Genomic DNA, 18095 nt, shown 5'->3' on the forward strand with positions numbered 1-18095 from the left:
CCAAGTGACCCATCAGGGCAGCACCCAGACCCAGGAAGGGGGAGTTCTTGACATTGCACCTTTTGCCAGTAAATAGGGTCAGGACCTGCTGGTTTAGGGCTCTGAGATAGTGTAGGGCAGGGCCATCGTGGTTTAGCCTGGCTATAGTGTCCCCTCCTTTGCAGCCTTAGTATTCCCCCATCCTGACCCTGAGAGGTGATGCCCCCAGGACAGTCGGAAGCAACCCCAGAGATAAGGATCTCAGCCACCCCTGGAAAGGCCCAAGAGTCCAGAAAGGCTTGTGTGTTACATCTACAGGCTGGGCACTGGAGGGATGAGGAATTAATTAAACTCTCCTCCTTCCAGAATCCTGCTATTTCTTCCACTATCCCTGCTAGCAAGTAAAGGACAGGCTAGTCCCCAGTGTCCTCCATGGGCTGAGGGAGGGACCACCCCCTCACACTCCAACCCAGGGGGAAAAATAGGGGTCCTTTCTGGGTTCCCCCTCTGGCAGCAGGGCAGATTTCTCCAGGACCCAAGTTGGGGCAGAAAGGCAGCTGAGGACCTGACTGTGGCTGGACTCTGCTCTCGAATGTGTGGGCATGGCCCTGGGCAGTCTGGGAGGATGGGGCAGGTCTCTGGACCGCCCCTCGGGGTCCCTGGAATCCTGGGGTTTAGACATCTTTGTGATTCTACAGTGATGATGGGGCCTCGCTCTAACAAAGCTGGTGGGAGGGGAGGGGCTTGCAAGGCTGAAAGCCACCTGCCTCCTGACCCTGTCCCGTGTCCCCAGCATACCCCTGGGAGACAGGGAAGCGGTAGAGCTACTCCTGCTTTTCCAGCTTGAGGCCAGTGGGGAGGCTGGTGGGCGCTGCCGCGTGGCCCAGGGCTGCCCAGCAGGTCTGTGAGATCACACTGCATAACCTGAGTGCATTGGTCCAACTGCCTACCCCAGGACAGGAGCCAGGAGGCTCAGCCGGAGCAGAGCATAGCAGTCTCTGGGCTCTGCCCGAGCCCAGCGCCTCTGTCTGGCAGCCAGGTGCCCTCTAGGTGGCAGAGAAATGGGGAGTGGGGCCGGCGAACCCCTCTTGGGCACAGGAGCTGGGAAAGGGTGGGGGGGGTGGTGGGCGGGGAGGGAGGCCAGTCCCAGCAGCTGGGAATTAGTCTTGTAACATTTCATACTTCTCTGGCTGTTTCTAAACTAGGTGTCAATTCACAACAGGCTTCAGGTGTCCCCACACAGCTCCGGGCCAGGGGCCGAGAGGGGAGCGCCATTGCCAGACCTGCAGCCTAGCCCCTCGAGGGAGCAGCCGCCACCGCCGCCGCCGCCGCCCACGCCCCCCGGGACCCTGGTGCAGTGCCAGCAGATAGTCAAGGTCATTGTTCTGGACAAGCCCTGCCTGGCCCGCATGGAGCCCCTCCTGAGCCAGGCCCTCTCCTGCTATGCCCCAGCCTCCTCCGACTCCTGCGGCTCCACGCCCCTGGGCGGCCCAGGCTCCCCGGTCAAGGTGGTCCACCGGCCCCCGCTGCCCCCGCCTCCACCCCCCTACAACCACCCACACCAGTTCTGCCCGCCTGGCTCCCTGCTGCACCAACGTCGCTGCTCCAGCGGCTCCAGGAGCCTGGTGTAGACACGCCCCACCTCTTCCCCACACTGCTGTCGCAGAGGGAGGGGGCCACGCCAGGGCCCCCACTGCCCCTCCGCCCGCTGCTCCCCACGCCCGGCACGCCGCGTTCCTGGTCACCCATCACTGTCATTTTGGAGAGAGAATTCCTGTCCCTGGCACCTGGTTTGCTCGGCCCAAGCTTCCGTTCCTCAGTTGAGCAGCCCTCCCCTCCAATCTGCCGGCCTCCCTGGCTCTCTGGGGCCCCACCCAGCCTGGCACAGCTAGGCCTCTTCTATCCTGACCACCCCTCCAGCCTCTTGGACCAGGGATTGAAGGCGACAGGAACTGAGGGCCTAACCAGCTTCCTGGGCCGGGTCTGCCAGGCCCTGGCCCTCAGGCAGGGCAGGCAGGTGTGACAGCTATGGGCTGGCACCTGAGCCTCACACAGAAGGTGGTCTGGCTCCTGCCCCAGCACTGGGCACGCCACACTGGGTGGGGGCCAGTTGGCCCTGGATCCCTGGAGCAGCCAGATCAGGGGGAGGCCTGGGGAAAGGGGTGGGTCTCTCTGATGCCCCTCCCTGCCCCTCAGCCCAGCTGTCCCAGGAGGCCCCTCCTGTGTGCCCTGGGACGTTGACCCATCTGGCCCTGGGTGGGGCGGGGGGGGGGGCGGTGGGATTCTCCTGCTTCCTCAGGGTCTGGGGCACTGCCTGCCCCGAGGCTTCTGAGATTTCAGGAAACGGGGGAGGGAAGGGGCGCCCCTCAGCTCTCTCTCAGTCAGGTCCACAGAGCCAAGGAATCGTGAGGTCACGTCGCTACAAAATGCACCTTTCATAGAGTTTCTTGTTCTCTAAGCCCCAAAGAGTGTCAAGTGTGTGCCCGGGGCACAAACGTGCACACACATAGGAAAACTGGGTCCTCCCGATGTAGAAGCAGAAAGAGGAAGAAGCCGGGTTTGCCCAGGGGCAGACCCAACCAGCAGAGCAAGGACTCCCACCCAGGTCAGGCCGGGCCCTACCTCCCCACTCCGACCCCGGAATGACTTCTGTGGCCTCCACAAGGGCCGTGGACACAGAGTGGGCGAGAAGTGCCCACGCAGAAGCACCCAAGCAGAAGCAGGTGCTCAGAGGCTCAACATCTCCCCTCTGCGCCATCACCCTCAACTAGCCCTCTTAACTCCCGCCCCCACCCCAGACGGCAGCAGGCCCGCCTCCAGCAGGGGTGGCTGCAAGTGTCCCTACACCCTCGGAACCGCGAAGGAGCGCCACGCAGGGCTCGCTGATCTGCCCAGCACCTGGCAGAGCCAGAGCCAGCCTCTGTGCAACCCCTCTGTGCGCAGGCCGGCCCGCCCCAGTCACCGCCCTTCCAGGGATGGTCTGTCCCCCACCAGGCTGGACCCTCCTCTGGTCCTGAGCTGACAGCGCACTGCCATCCTCCATCACGTGTCCTGCCGCTCGGGGCCCCAGGTCATCCCGAGAGATGGCAGTTGAACACAGGACCTAGAGTGAATTCACTTCTCCCCAGCCCCACCCCATGCCCCAGTCGCAGGCCCAAGGCCGCAAGGAGGCACGACTCCTCCCTCTCTCAGAGATCCCAGGTGACCTAGTTTCGTGTGTACGTGTGTGAGCACAGGCGTCACTGTGATGTCACCCAGTGAGTGTATTTCTGGCTCTTTGTCAGCCCGTGTCCATAACATGTGACCAATTTACCGCCTGAGCCCGTCTGTGCCCCCCGTTGCCCCCCCACTGAGTCCTTGTTGTCCTAGCCCCCCTCCCGTGTCTTTTCTGTAACAGGGTCGCTCCAATCAGAGCCCTTCCAAATGGAGCGGCCAACCAATGGGGAGGCACGGTTCAGGTTCACGTGCCCAGTGCCCAAGGCCTGGGAGCAGGGGTGTGGGCTCAGAAGGAAAAGGATGTGTCTGCGGGGTGGGGGTCCTGGGGCCCCTCGTCATCTGCTCACACAGCTGACGAAGTGCCCCCTCCTACTCTGCCGATGCCCAGACTTTCCAGGTCGGGACCAGCAGGGGGGCTCAGGGCAGGTGCACGCGTGGTCCTCTCCACTGAGGATGCGAAGCTCAGGTGTCTCAGTGGCCTTCCCCAGGTAGGGCTGCACCCCTAGCGCTGCCCCCCACCGCCGCCCCTTCCCCCTGCGCCCCCCCCCCCCGGTCACTGCTGTGGCTCCCCTGGGCCCCAGTGGTGCCCTGGGGATGCTGGCCCCAGGAAGCAGACCAGGCTGGAGTCAGCAGCATGTGGAGCCAACCCTGAGCTGTGAGGGGCTTTAACCCCCGCAGACCTGGGACAGGGGGCGGCAGGGCCTCCTCACAGTTGGGGGCGCAGGATTCCCAGCCTCTAAACCTCCCTTCTCTGACGGGACAAACGGCTAGGCTTGGGGCCCGCCTCTGTGCCGGGCCCCAGAGCCAACCCCCAGACAACTGGGACAAGCCTCAGGCCCTCTGCACAGCTGTGGCCACGTCAGGGACCCCACCCTCCGGGAGGGCCCAGTGAAGGTGCTCTTGGTCTCCTGCCCCCCAGCCCCTGCCGAGGGGCCCGTGGAGTGCTCCTCAAGCCCCTAAGACACAGCCTCCTGGGCAGATGCACACTGACCCCAAGGTGGCCCTGCTCTGTCCATGCTCCAGGCCTTACTTTGGGGACCTGGCCCCTTCCCGGTTTCACCCATTTGTCAGAATCAGGAGCCGGAGATGAAGATGAACCTAGTTTCCCCCACCCTGCGGGGCCAGCCCGCCTCCGAGCTGGAGCTGGTGTGCACAGGCACCCACTCTCGTGCTCAGCCCTGACCCCGCCCCCTGGCCCCCACAGCCTGCCAGACGTCAGTGTGCCAGTAGGCTTCCCCGCCAACCACCGGTCTGTCTGTCCCTGTGTCAGGCTGTACATACACCCTCGCTGCACCCCTGCTGTCGCCGCGTACGCCTCCTTACCCGTCAAGAGCAGCCTCTCAAGGGAAAGAAAAGCAAGGTGGCTGCACCCAGCGACAAATCCAAATGGCAAATATTTTGTAACAAAATAGCCCAGAGGTATTTTATCTGTTCAATTCATAGAGTTTTAGAGATTATATTGAAATATGTCACTTGAGCAAACTGTGTCAGTTCTGTTTCTTTCATAGCCCAAGATGGGGGTCTACCGCAAATCAGATCTCGGTGAGACCGCAGAGGCCGAGGGTGCCAGCTGGCCGCCTCTGGCCATGGGGGTGTCCCCCTGTGACGCAGTCAGGGAGCCCCTTCATGCACAAATGGGGCAGACTTCTCTGGTGGTGCAGAGGTTAAGAATCTGCCTGCCAGTGTGGCCTGGGAGGATCCTGCGTGTTGCAGGGCGACTAAGCCCGAGTGCCGCAAGTGCAGAAGCCCCTAGAACCCCTGCTCCACAGTAAGAAGAGCCCCACTCATCTCAAGAAAAAGCCTGTGTGCAGCAAGATCCACTGTAGCCAAAATGCAAAACAAAACAGTACAAATGGGTCGAGGAACTACCAGGAACCATCTGATGGGCAGGCACTCGGTCAGAGCTCCAAGCGCAGGGCCAGGGAATGGCCCCTCACCAACACACACACGGACACGGAACAACCCCCACCAACACACACACACAGAGTGACCCCCACCAACACACACACACACGGAGTGACCCCCACCAACACATACACACACACACACAGGGAATAACCCACCCCCCCACACACACACAGGAAATGACCCCCACCAACACACACACACACACACACACACAGGGAATAACCCCCCCCCCCACACACACACAGGAAATGACCCCCACCAACACACACACACACACACAGGGAATGACCTCCACCGACACACACACACACGGAGTGACCCCCACCAACACATACACACACACACACAGGGAATAACCCACCCCCCCCACACTCACACAGAGAATGACCCCCACCAACACACACACACACACACACACACAGGGAATAACCCCCCCACACACACACACAGGAAATGACCCCCACCAACACATACACACACACAGGAAATGACCCCCACCAACACACACACACACACACAGGGAATGACCTCCACCAACACACACACAGAGAATGACCCCCACCAACACACACACACACACACAGGGAATAACCCCCACCCCCACACACACACACAGAGTGACCCCCACCAACACACACACACACACACACACACACAGAATGACCCCCACCAACATACACACACATGGAGTGACCCCCACCAACACACACACACACACACACACACCTAGCCAGTTAAAGCAGGTTTTGGTGGCGACTAGGACAGCTAGGAGACTAGGACGTGACAGCCAGTGTGCACCCCGGCAGGGTGGGAGTCCAGGGGGTTAGGACTTGGTGCTCCGCCATAGAGGCCCTGCTTGGTTTTCTGGACTTGGTGTTCCACAATAGAGGCTGGGGGTAGGTCGGGTGTCAGGGTCCCACTGACCGCGTTTGGTCCTCAGCCTCAGGTGATTTTCTCCAGATGTCAACTCCGAAGCCTGACTTTCTCATCACTAGGTCTGGGTTGACAAGCCCCAGGTGTACCCTCTTGAAGTGGAGGGGGACAGGCCCAGGTGAAAGGGTTGGGAGAAAACTGTCAGGAAAAGTAGCAGAGCCACAGGCTATAGTGGAGCAAACATCTACTGAGCCCATGGCAGGCTGCTGGAGCTGGAAGGGGAGCCAGGGCCCTGCACAGGCCTGAGTTACTGAGATGTGGGAGGCAAGACTGAAATCCCAGCTGGAGGGAGATGTGGGGGCCTGGGGCTGGCGTCACACTGCATGCAAGGCCCTTGCTTGCCATCACCATGAGGCAGGGGCTTGCCCAGAGCCATGTCTCCCAGGAGAGCAGATAGGAGAAGCCTTCCAGCAGAGCTGAGGCCTGAGGGAGATAAGCAACTGGCCCGAATGGCTGGTCTAGGGACACCTGCTAAGAGGGTATCCGGCTCCCCTGGTGACCAGATCACTGAGCACCCAAAATTCTAGACAGCACCCCAGGCTGGGCCCCTTTATCCCATGGAGATGCAAAGGAACAGGCCCTTTCCCTCCTTCCAGGAAACGGGAAATTCCAGGAGAAGCCTGGGGCCAGCTCTGACCTGGCCCATCCTGAGAACTTTCTGACCCAGGAAGCTGAGGACTGGTCCCTTGGGAGCACCCCTGAGGAGACCCAGCTCAGCCCAAGCCTGGGAGAGGGCCCAGAGCCAAGTGGGATCCTGCCTGCTGTCCCTGTGGGGACTTGGGAGGGGGCACCATCCTGCAAGTCTTCTGGCCTCTGAGGTCGTCTAGGAGGAGATGGGCAGCCCTCCGGTAGCAAAGGAGACAGCCACAGGGGCCCCAGGCTCTGGGTCACCCACTTAACCACTGGACATGGGGACAGACGGAGCTCTATGGCCTGTGCCTCTCGCTGTGGGACCCTTCAGATGTGGAAACAAACTCATCAACCGGACTTAGAATGCTTCTGATGGGGTGCCCCCCGGGTGTTACAGGTTTCTGGCTGAGAGCAAGGGGCCAGGTGCCAGAGCGAGAAGACGGAAAATCCAACAAGAACACCTGGTGCCTGGTGTGCTCCTGGTGAGGGTCCAGGGGTGAGAGATGTGTGGTGATGGGCCGAGCAAAGTGCCTGCTCTCCAGGGGTTCATGCTGGGTGGTGCCGTCGAAAATACACAAAGAGGGACTTCCCTGGTGGTCCAGCGACTAAGACTCCATGCTTCCGGTGCAGGGGGCACAGGTTTGATCCCTGGCTGGGGAAATATGATCACATATGCCACGTGGCACGGCCCAAAAAATAAATAACAATTTAAAATAATAATAAAAATACACAATTGGACCAGTGTTTTCACACAGTAGATGGTAGTATGATAGAGGTGATGGCCTCAAGGGGCTGAGGCCTCTCTGAGGAGACAAATTCAACAAGGTCTAGGCTGTGTCTGAGGGCAGGTGAGCCGCTCAAGAGACCACCTCTAGGCATGGAATGAGGTGGAAACCAGGCTAGTCTGCCACGTATTTCCCTTTTATGGGCATCCCTCGTGGCTCAGATGATAGAGAATCAGCCTGCAATACAGGACACCTGGTTCGATCCTTGGGTGCGGACGATCCCCTGAAGGAGAGCATGGCAACCCTCTCCAGTATTCATGCCTGGAGAATCCCATGGACAGAGGAGACTGCGGGGCTATGGTCCATGGGGCTGTGAGGAGTTGGACATGCTGCTGCTACTAAGTCACACCAGTCGTGTCCGACTCTGTGCAACCCCATAGACGGCAGCCCACCAGGCTCCTCTGTCCCTGAGATTCTCCAGGCAAGAATACTAGAGTGGGTTGCCATTTCCTTCTCCAATGCCTGAAGGTGAAAAGTGAAAGTGAGGTCGCTCAGTCGTGTCCGACTCTTCACGATCCCACGGACTGTAGCCTACCAGGCTCCTCCATCCATGGGATTTTCCAGGCAAGAGTACTGGAGTGGGTCACCATTGCTTTCTCCAGAGTTGGACATGACTGAACAATTAGCAATGTCACTTTCATATAAGCTTACTTATATGAAAATTCTTACCAAATCTTAAATGCATTTAAAAATCAATTTTATTCAGGAAATAATAAAATGGGCCTCTCTTAGAAAACCCAGAGAGTCACCATCCTTTTGGGATAGGAAGTGAGTGGGGAGCAGGCAGTCAGGCAGCTCCTGAAGCCTGAGGGATGGGTGGGGGCAGTGCTAAGGGCTGGGTCACTGCAGGAGGACCCCAGAAGTCTAGCCCAGTAGTGAGGAAAAGTACCCTGGCACTGGCCGCTGCTGTCCAGAACACCTCCTGTGGGGAGGAGCTCTGCCCCGGGCCTGGTCAGCCTGCAGGCTGCATTGCCCCCTCCTCCTTATCACCCCGGCCCAAGAAGGACTCAAGTTTGCCATTTAGAACAATAACAGGATGGACCCCATGGCCTTTAGCTCCAGGTTCTGGGGTTGATGACCTGTCACACCTCAGCATGGAGCAGATAAAGTTGTCACAGTTTGATTCTCTTACAGCAGGGCTGGCAGACACGTTTCCCCCCGCAACCCCGTCTCAGCCTCCACAGACGTGATGACTGATCCTCGCTTTCTGGGAGTTCCCACCAAGCACCATATGTGGACACGCAGAAATTAACGCGGCGCCACCTAGAAGGAAGGTGGGGGTGGTTTAGGGCAGGAGGTGCGGACTCAGGCCTGGGCTGAGATGGGAGTGGGGAGAAACGCCCTTTGAGGGGTCACCCAGGGCTGCCCATGTGGCCCACCAGTCCCTGACTGCTCTGGGGGACGCCTGCCCTGTTCCCTGGCCCCCCACTGCTCAGCCCCTCCCATGCATGCTCCTGGAGCTGCTTCCTTCTAGGGCTCCACGTGCCCCTGGCCACTCGGCAGCTGCCTGACAGCAGAAGAGAGAGATAAATATGCCCCACCACAGAAAAGAGAGATAATATTAAAGAAAAGCTACAAAAAAGTAGTAAACACCTCTTTTAATCCCACCACTCAGTTATAAACCTCTGTTAGCATTTTAGTCATTTTCTTGCAACATTTTTTCTGGCTTGAGGGTGTGTGTGTGTGTTCGCATTAGTTGTGATGTGGAGGCAAATATATTTTCAGGTAAACGACAGTGAAAGCATCTTGCCGTGTTATTAAATCCATTTGTGAATGTCATGCTCACCACTTGCAATAAGTGTTGCTCCGTCCACCATCCTCCGCTCCCTCGTCCAGCCAGGATGGACCGATGCTTCCAGAAGTCCATGGTCCACACTAGCTGCCCGGGAGCTAGACAGCACGCACGACACCGTGAGACCCGCCGCGCCCAGGAGAGGAGGAGGAGGAGGCGCTGGTGGAGCGGTGGGTGGCTCTGAGGGGAGGCGAGGGCCGCTCTTCATAGGCGGGCTGTGTGGTCATGCACGCCAGGCTCCCTGCAGCTCCCCCTGTCTTTTCACTACTTCCTCGGGGTCTCTCTCCCTTAGGTGTGGATGGACGCGGGCACCCAGATCTTCTTTCTCCTTCGCCATCTGCCAGGGGTGCCTAAACAGCCCTGGCAGCTACAACAGAGTACCACAACAACTGCTAACAGCGTGAGCGGGGGCGGGGTCTGGGGGTGGAAGGGGGCCTCGCCTCCTTTGTGATCGGAGACGGAGGGGTGGGTGTGGGGGCCCAAGCTGCACAAATCGCACCCGGTGGTCCACTTTCCAGACTGGGCTCTTCTCCCGCATACCTGGCCTCGATCTCGTCCCCCACCTCCTTTCCTCCCTGCCCTTCACCGCTCACTGTCTCTGGATCTCCGTCGCACGCTGGGCTTCTTTCTCCCTCTTCCTTTCCCGTTTCCCGCAGGGACAGCATCGCGCTCTGCTTCCTCAACAGCCGGCACCAGCTTTGTGGCCGGGTTTGTGGGTCTTCTCCATCCTAGGGCTTCATGTCCCGGGAGCAGGGGGTGCCCATCTCTGAAGTGGCTGAGTCAGGTGGGTGCTGCCTGGCTGTCTGGGACCGTGGAGGGAAGGATGGGCAGGGGACAGAGGGTGGGGTCGCGGTGGGTGTCCCAGAAACCGGATTATAGGAAATTTTCAGCGTTGGGGGGCAGTGCTTGGCACAAGAGCAGGACCCAAAACCAGGGGAGGGCAGAGGGAAGAGCCGAGCGGATGGGTGGAAATTGTGCTCCCTAGAGTAGTGGACAGGCTCAGCCAGCACACGCAGGCAGACACATGCGTGCACATGGCGTGTGTGGACAGGCCTCCTGATGCTGTGTGTGCCCGGCAGGCCCTGGCCTGGCCTCATCGCCTTCCCCAAGGCCGTGACCATGATGCCCTGTCGCCAGCTGTGGTGCCTGCCTCTTCTTCATCATGCTTATCTTCCTCGGGCTGGACAGCCAGGTTTGCCCTTCCCAGCCTCTGTGCTCCCCTGCCAGGACTTTCCCCAGCTCCCTGGCCCAAGCCAAGGTCGCTCCCCGCTCCATCCCACATCCAGGACCTGTTCTTGAGGTTGGCGGAGGCGGGTAGCCCCTGGCCTAGGGACCCTATTCTGTGAGGGGCCACCTCCTTTGTCCACCCCCGCTCCCTCCATCCCCAGGCCTGACGCCTTCGCAGACATGGACATGCCCCCCAAACATCCCTCCTGTGCCCTCAGGCCACCCAGCGCTCCCCCTCCACCTCCCAGCTGGGACCCTCTATGGTGGAGATGTGGGCTGGCTCACCCCAGCTCTGACCCCTGTGCCCCTGACTCTGCGGGTCAGCGTGGGGGCAGGGAGCAGGCGTGGGCAGTGACCCCTCTCACCAGCCCCCTCCGGCCCACAGTTTGTCTGTATGGAGTGCCTGGTGACGGCCTCCATGGACATGTTCCCAGAGCAGCTCCGAGGGAAGCGGGCGGGCGGAGCTCCTGATCCTCGCCATCGCAGTCACATGCTGCCTGATTGGGCTGTTCCTGGTCACTGAGGTGAGCGCCAGGGGCAGAGCCTCCCCGGAGATTGGGGGGACCACACGGTCGAGCCTTCTTGGGTTGGTTTCCTCTCCTTTGGTTTCAGGTGACAGAAACCAAACCACAAGCTGGCTTAAGCAGGAGAATGAACTTTCTGAGTCAGGGAACGGATAAGTCTAGAGTTCGGTTTCAGGGCATGGTTGGGTCCAGCAGCCCCAATGACATTATCAGAGATGGTCCCCCTCTTTCCTCTGGTGATGTCATTCTTGGGCAGATTTTCCTCCTGGATGTAACAGATGGCTGGGGCAGCTTTGGCTTCCCTTGTGCCACCGGCCAACCCCTGGGACACAGGACCCTTTTCCTGAGAGTCAGCCGTGGCTCCTCTTCAGGCCTGAAACAGGGGAGTGGGGCACACAAACTCACAGTGAGATGGCCACAACACAGCACCTTGCGAAGGAGGTGGGATTCTGGGCAGACAACACAGCTGATCTATACCACAGTCCCGGGGTCCTCGTGAGGTCAGAGATGGTTGTCAGATGAGGCCTGGGAGGCAGGGACAGGCAGGGCAAACTCTAGCTGCAAGCGAGGGCTTCATTGGGCCAGCAGCGGGGCACCCCACAAGGTGGGCATCTGTCTTATCTGAGGGGCAGGGTGTGTCCCTGCCACCTACCACCGCGCGCCAGGAGAAGGTTAAAGCCTCAGCTCCATCCCCTGCCTGCAGGGCGGGATGTACCTCTTTCAGCTGTTTGATTACTACGCCTGCAGCGGCACGTGCCTGCTCTTCCTTTCCGTGTTTGAGGTGATCTGTGTCGCGTGGGTGTATGGTAAGTGGTGGGGGGAGCCTTGGGGTCCCTGGAAGGGCTGGATCTGCCCCAGGTAAGGACCAGCAAGCTGGCCTTCTGGTCTTTGTGGCTCTTTGAGCTGCTGTCCTGGTTCTTAATTTTTTTAATATTTATTTTGTATTTATTTATTTGGCTGCTCTGGGTCTTAGTTGCGGCATGAGAACTCTTAGTTGTGGCATGTGGATCTAGCTCCCTGACCAGGGATCAAAACCCAGGCGCCCTGCCCCGGGAACACAAGAGTTTAGCCACTGGCCCCTCAGGGAAGTCTCTGCCCTGGCTGGTTCTTTTTACTTGAGGTTTATCCATCGCTGGGAACCCAGGCATTTCTAATTATGGCAGGCAGAGCTGGGCTTGGGACAACCCTGGGTTCCTTGAATAGTAGAATGATTATGAATACGTGGAGTCTGAGATGCATACCCGCCCCTGCCCAGTGCCCCGCGTGGCTCAGCGGCCCTTTCTGCTCTGCTCTTACTATAACTGAATCTGTCTCTGTGATGCAATAAGCATCTGCGTGGCCACTGAGCCTGCTCTGGCTCACACCCTCCTGTGTGTTCGGACGTGGGTCCTCATCCCTAGATGGGAGGCCAGAGACTCCCTGTGGGGTGAGGGGGCTCCCTGTTGGGGGCAGCCTCCCCCTCCCGAGTGTCACTCCTGTGTGCTGATCCAGTTTCCCCCACACGGTGGGGGTGGGGAGGATGGGGCAGCTGAGTCCTTCCCCAAACCCATCCGCTGACCCCCGCCCCCGCCCCCTTCCTCACACTCTCCCGACACCTGCCTGGGCAGGGGCTGACCGTTTCTATGACAACGTGGAAGACATGATTGGCTACCGGCCATGGCCGCTGGTGAAGATCTCCTGGCTCTTCCTGACCCCTGGCCTCTGCCTGGTATGTGCCCATCAGTGCGCCCTGTATCTCTCCTGGAGAGGAGGGGCAGGGGGCTGAGTTCTGGGCTCCTTGGGGGGCAGGTCCGTGCCTCTCTTGTGTGCTGGTTCCCCTGCCCCTCCTTTCCTCACTGTCTCTTGATTTCACGAGCACTACCATCCGGCCTGGTTCCTGCCCCATCCCTTCCTTTGGCAACCCTGTCGGTCTGTCGGCCTGCCAGATGTTCCAGCTGCTGGTCTGCTTCTGCCTGTCTGCTTGGAGCATCTCCGTCTCCCCTGCCTTCCTTCTCGATGTGCCTGACGCCTTGGCCCACGGTCTGCCGTGGCTTCTGCGCTCCACCTCCAGAAGCACCAGTGTATCTAACTGTGCTCTGTCCCCGAGGGGAGGGTTCGCGGCCCCTCCTGCATCTGCATCTGCACTCCCCCTGTCTCTCTAGGCCACTTTTTTCTTCTCCTGAGCAAGTACACACCTCTCAAATACAACAACGTCTATGTGTACCGGCCTGGGGATACTTCATCGGCTGGTTCCTGGCTGGTTCCTCCATGGGCTGTGTCCTCTTCTTCATCATCATCACCCTTTTGAAGACCCGGGTTCCTTCAAGAAGGTAGGGGCTGGGAAAGTGGCACTGAAGAGGTTGGATGATGGGCAGGGTATCATGGCTGGGGCAGCTCTGAGGCCAGGAGCCCTTCTGTCTAAGAGAATCTTAAGGAGAAGGGTCTTTGAAGACCCGTGGCTTCATTTTCAGAAATGGTCAAGAGTCCTAGTGTCCTAGACCTTCAGAATCTGACCTCCAGATCATCTGAGCAGGGCTGACCAAGAGCACCTGTCAAAGGGTTAAGGGGTGTGTGCATGTTAAGTCGCGTCCAGTTGTGTCTGGACTCTTTGTGACCCTATGAACTGTAGCGCCACCAGGCTCCTCTGTCCATGGGGATTCTCTGGGCAAGAATACTGGAGTGGGTTTGCCATTTCCTCCTCCAGGGTGTCTTCCTAGGGATCGAACCTGGCGTCTCTTACATCTATCTGCATTAGCAGGCGGGTTCTTTACCACTAGCACCACTAGGAAACTAAATTATAAACAAGACCCAAAGGTGCCAGAACAGGAGTCACAGAGCACAGATTCCTGCTCCTGGAAATTGGTGACCAGCAGCCACGTTCATCCACACAGTTTCCCAGCTTCTCTCCTTCTCTCTTATCCCTGTGTGAACCCTTTGGCAAAAGGCTCCCTGCTTAGGGGGTAGGACATGCCTTCCTGGAAAACATAGAGCCAGTGTCCCACAAAGACGCTACATATTGTGGGAATCTGTCTCACCTACAAGTCACAGAAAACCCAACTGCAATAAACAAACAGGCTTAGTGTCTTCCTACACATGAAGAAGATCAGAGTTAGGGCTTCTGGCATCTGTTTCAGCTGCCTAAGGAAGCCATTAGGGACCAGACGCCTTCCTCTATTCCTGCGCTTTCATCCTGCTCGTGCGTCCTTTCATCATCATACTTATCACCTCATGGTCACACAGAAGGTGGTCATGATTCCAGTCATCACATCTGCATTCAAGGCAAGGAGATGGCATCAATAACAATAGTAATAGTAGTAATACTACTAGGAAGAAAAACGTTAGCATTTACCAAGTATTTGATAGCAGTAGCAATAAGAATAGTTATAATAAGAACAAAATAGATACTGAACACTGATCCTGTGCCAGGCGCTGTGCTGAGTTGTGGATGGTTCAGTGGGTTGCCTATGGCTGCACAGATGTCAGGACTGGAGCCAGGTGGCTCCCACGCTGTCCCCACGCCACTGCCTTCTCTCTCTTCTCGAGATCTGTGCTCATTCATTCAGTCGCACCGCACTGAGCTTCCCCACGGGCGCTCCGAGCTGGGCCCTGGGGACACAGACAGGAGGACATATTGTCTTTGCCTCTCTCGCCCACAACACCACTGATGCCCTCTTCTCCCCACGCGCGCCTGCGGCGCTCGTCACCCCTGATCCCAGCCTGCCGCAGCCCAAGAGACACCTGTGTCTGGATGGTGCAGCAGCCGGACTACAGGCCTGCCCCACTTAAGGAGGGCCTCATGGCTGGGGAGAAGGAGACGCACTTGTAGGATGTGCCCGGAAGCCAGGTGGCTCTTGTGTCCCAGCGGACAGCTTCACCTCTGCCCCTCCCACAGCCTTGCGAGAAACTGTGCTGTCCGTGGGCAGCCCCTCCTGGGGCTGGAGCGTGCGTGCCTGTTGGAACTCAGCGTCTCATCTGAGCAGGAGGCGTCTTCCTGAAGCTTGCTGTCTGATTACGACAACTGCAGTGTATATGCGGGGAGTGCCCTCTGTGGGGGCTTCCTCTTGCCATCACTGGGCTTGGAGAGGGTAGTGCCATGTCAGACATGACCACTGACACCCACGCCTGGATCCCGATGTTCTGCTGGAGGGGACCCTCACCTGGCTCAGCATCCTGGAGTCCACGGGGAGGAACCAGAGAAAGACACAGCCACTGTTGTCTGGCATTTTCCCGGAGACAGGCTCTCAAGCCGCCCAGTTCCAGCCCGCCTTTCAGTGTTGTCCTCAGTGCACAGAGCGCTGGGTGGCAGGGGCTCGGGTGGCACAGCCTGCACCCTGCACAGACATTCCCAGCTCATGATCTTCTGAAGACAGAGCTCCTGGCAGCTCTGTTTGCCATCCTGCCTTTGTCCCAACCCTGACGTCATGGACGAGGAAACTGAGGACCTGAGAGACAAAGTGACTTTTGCAGTTCACACAGCTGCTCAGGGCCAGAACACGACTAAGCCTCCTGTGCTCAGGCCAGTGTCCCCCTCACCTCCCTCTCCTGCCTTGTTAACAAGCCCCATGGAGCGCTTGCTGCATGTGCCAACCTTTTTTCTGTCCATTGTGGTTCTTGGGGTGGGAGAGAGAGGCCCCCTCTGTGGGGGTGAGCAGCCCCCCAGATTGGCAGCCCTCCTTTGGCAGTTCCTCCACCAGCCCACACCCTCTGACCAGATTTCCTCCCTAGACTTTTTGTCTTCCCCACTTTCCATCCTCTCCACCAGAGGATGCCTTGGATCTGTGAGAGACTCCCATTCTCCCACAGAGATGTGGGGTGCCCTTTCCCCAGCCCCTGCCAAACCATGCCAGACCCTTCCCTGGCTGGGGGAGGCTTCTTGGAGGAGGAAGGCTTCCTGGAGGAAGAAGGCAGGGCTTGATAAGCTGTGAGGTCTTGTTCCAAAGGGAAGGGGGAGGGGGAGTGGGATGGGGTGGGCCACTTCGGGACAGTGTCCTGGGGAGGACCTGGGGGCTGGAAGAAGGGAAGCAATCTGCAGTGATGTGTAGGTAGAAGTCACCACCTGGTGGCTGGAGTAAAAGTCTGTGGTCCAGCCAGGGTGAGCTCCATCCCCACTGCCCAGCATCCTCAGAGCATCCACTATCCTTAGCTCAGAACTTTGAGGACTTCTCAGCTTTTGAGAACAAGGATGCTGCATGCCAGGGACAAGCAGATGTCCAGACTCCTGGGTCCTGGATGGCCCCTTATGCTCCCTCTGGACTGCTTGCTCACCGTGGCAGTTAACTGGCTAGTTGGTGGTGAAGAAGGCCGTCAGGGATGGAGAGGAACTGCCTGCCAGGATTCCTCTTTTCCAGGACTGGGGACCTCAGAGGGCAAGCATGGTGCTCTCTGCTGCACCTGGTGCGGATAGGAGCAGGCCACCTCCCTGGTCTGGCCTCCCACCTCCTGAGGCCCCCTCATCCCTACCCTCGCTGGACATGTGGACTGGCTGAGCATTTCCCCTTCCCTGTGCAAGTTAGCGCCCTCTGGAAATAAAAACCTCCACACCCTCCTCCTCACGGCCCGTGGGTGTTCCCGCAAGAGTCCACTGGCTTTGGGACAGCCCTGCTGCCAGGGGCGTGAGGTGGAGGCCAGCAGGCTTCTCAGCAGCCGCCGCCTGCCCGAGTGCGCTGAGCTGTGCAGCCTGGGCCTCAGCCTGGAGACCCTTGCTCTGGGTGGCAGGCAACTCTGCACACAGAGGGGCCGGCATGGGCTCTCTCCAGCTCCTTTCCTGGGGTAGGGCAGGAGCCGGGGTGAGGGTGTGGTGGGTCAGGTGGGAGGGTGGCGTAGGGGGTCTGCCCAGCCCCTTAGTGGTGGACAGGGACATAGCAGTTGGGTTTTGGCTTTTGTATCTTATGGTTCATGACTTGCCCCAGCTGTGCAGGTGTGCGGCTAGTTTCAGTTCCTTACAGTTTCTTTGTATCTGTTGCTTGAAGAGATGAGGGGACACCTGTCCAGGTACACGTACTGCAGTAAAGGGTCCCAGGTCCCCAGTCCCCGCCTGTCTCATAACCTGCTTGCTTCCAGGTCTGACATCCGGGGACTCTGTGGCCCCCTGTGATGGTGGACAAGTCTCCCTCATGCCTGCTGTACATTCATTCCTTGCGGGGTTGGGGTGCAGTGGAGTGGGGAAGCTGCTTCCCACCAGATGTCTTGGGAGGAAAGGGGATTGGGGAGTTTCGGCGGGTGGGGGGGGGGCAGTAGGCCTCTCCAGTGATGTTGGGAATGTGGGAACAAGAGCCGGCCTCCTGGTGGTCTCCATCCCTGTGGCCAGTTCCCACAATTTTTCCAGAGTTTGCCTTGAGGTTTCAGGGTCGTGGGAGCAGGAAGTGCTGAGGTGCTAGGAGCAGCCAGTGGGGTGAGGGCTCCTGGTTCCCCTGGGAAAGAAGCCACCAGACCTGCAGGGGGATGGGAGGAGGGGTGAGGAAAGAGTTCCCATCCCTCCTCCCCATCTGCCGAGCCCAGCTCCCTCATCCTCTTGCCACCCCGAGAGTGGAATTTTCCTGTAGGACCAGTTCTGACTCCAGGCTGGGTCTTGGAGCTGATCTTGAACTGGACAGCCTTCTTGGGAGTAAAGCAGTGAAAGTGTTAGTCGCTCATTTATGTCCAACCCTATGCAACTCCGTGGACTGTAGCCCCCCAGGCTCCCCTGCCCATGAGATTTCCCAGACAAGAATGCTGGAGTGGGTACATTCTCTTCTCTAGGGGATCTTCTTAACTCAGGGATCCAACCCAGGTATTCCATATTGCAGGTAGGTCCTCTACCATCTGAGCCACTAGGGAAGCCCATGGTTCTTGACAAGGGGAGGGGTAAGGATAAGAATGCAGCCTGCAATTCCAGACTGCTGGGCTCCAGCTGGGCCTCGCCTCCCCATAGGGGGAGTGCCCTCCTGACCCGTCCTGGTGCAGGGTCTCTCCCAAGGCCAGCAGGGTCAGCCTAGGCCCCTGTAGGCTGGGCTTTCCCCTGGGACGGGTGCTCTTCTGAGCACCTCCTGCACCTGGCCCGGCTGCCATGTCCTCCTCAGTGGCTCACCCTGGGGTCAAAGGACATGGAGTTGGTGGGAGGTGAGAGGAGCAGGTGAGGGGACC

At 58.8% G+C, this 18095-nt stretch overlaps 1 protein-coding gene and 1 pseudogene across 4 annotated transcripts in view; both read left to right on the top strand.

Moving 5' to 3' along the window:
* IQSEC3 (IQ motif and Sec7 domain 3) overlaps positions 1-4677 on the top strand; it is an 89565-nt gene extending 84888 nt beyond the window's left edge. For 3 of the 4 annotated variants that reach the window (XM_018048643.1, XM_018048644.1, XM_018048647.1), the window contains one exon: positions 1185-4677. In XM_018048643.1, coding sequence (XP_017904132.1) covers positions 1185-1610 — 426 coding nt within the window. In that variant the 3' untranslated portion in view covers positions 1611-4677. The remainder of the gene's footprint in view (positions 1-1184) is intronic. The other variant, XM_018048645.1, reaches the window with a different exon arrangement.
* Positions 4710-14825, top strand: LOC108636119 (annotated as a pseudogene).

This window comes from Capra hircus, chromosome 5 (genome assembly GCF_001704415.2).
Source record: "Capra hircus breed San Clemente chromosome 5, ASM170441v1, whole genome shotgun sequence".
Lineage (NCBI taxonomy): Eukaryota > Metazoa > Chordata > Mammalia > Artiodactyla > Bovidae > Capra > Capra hircus.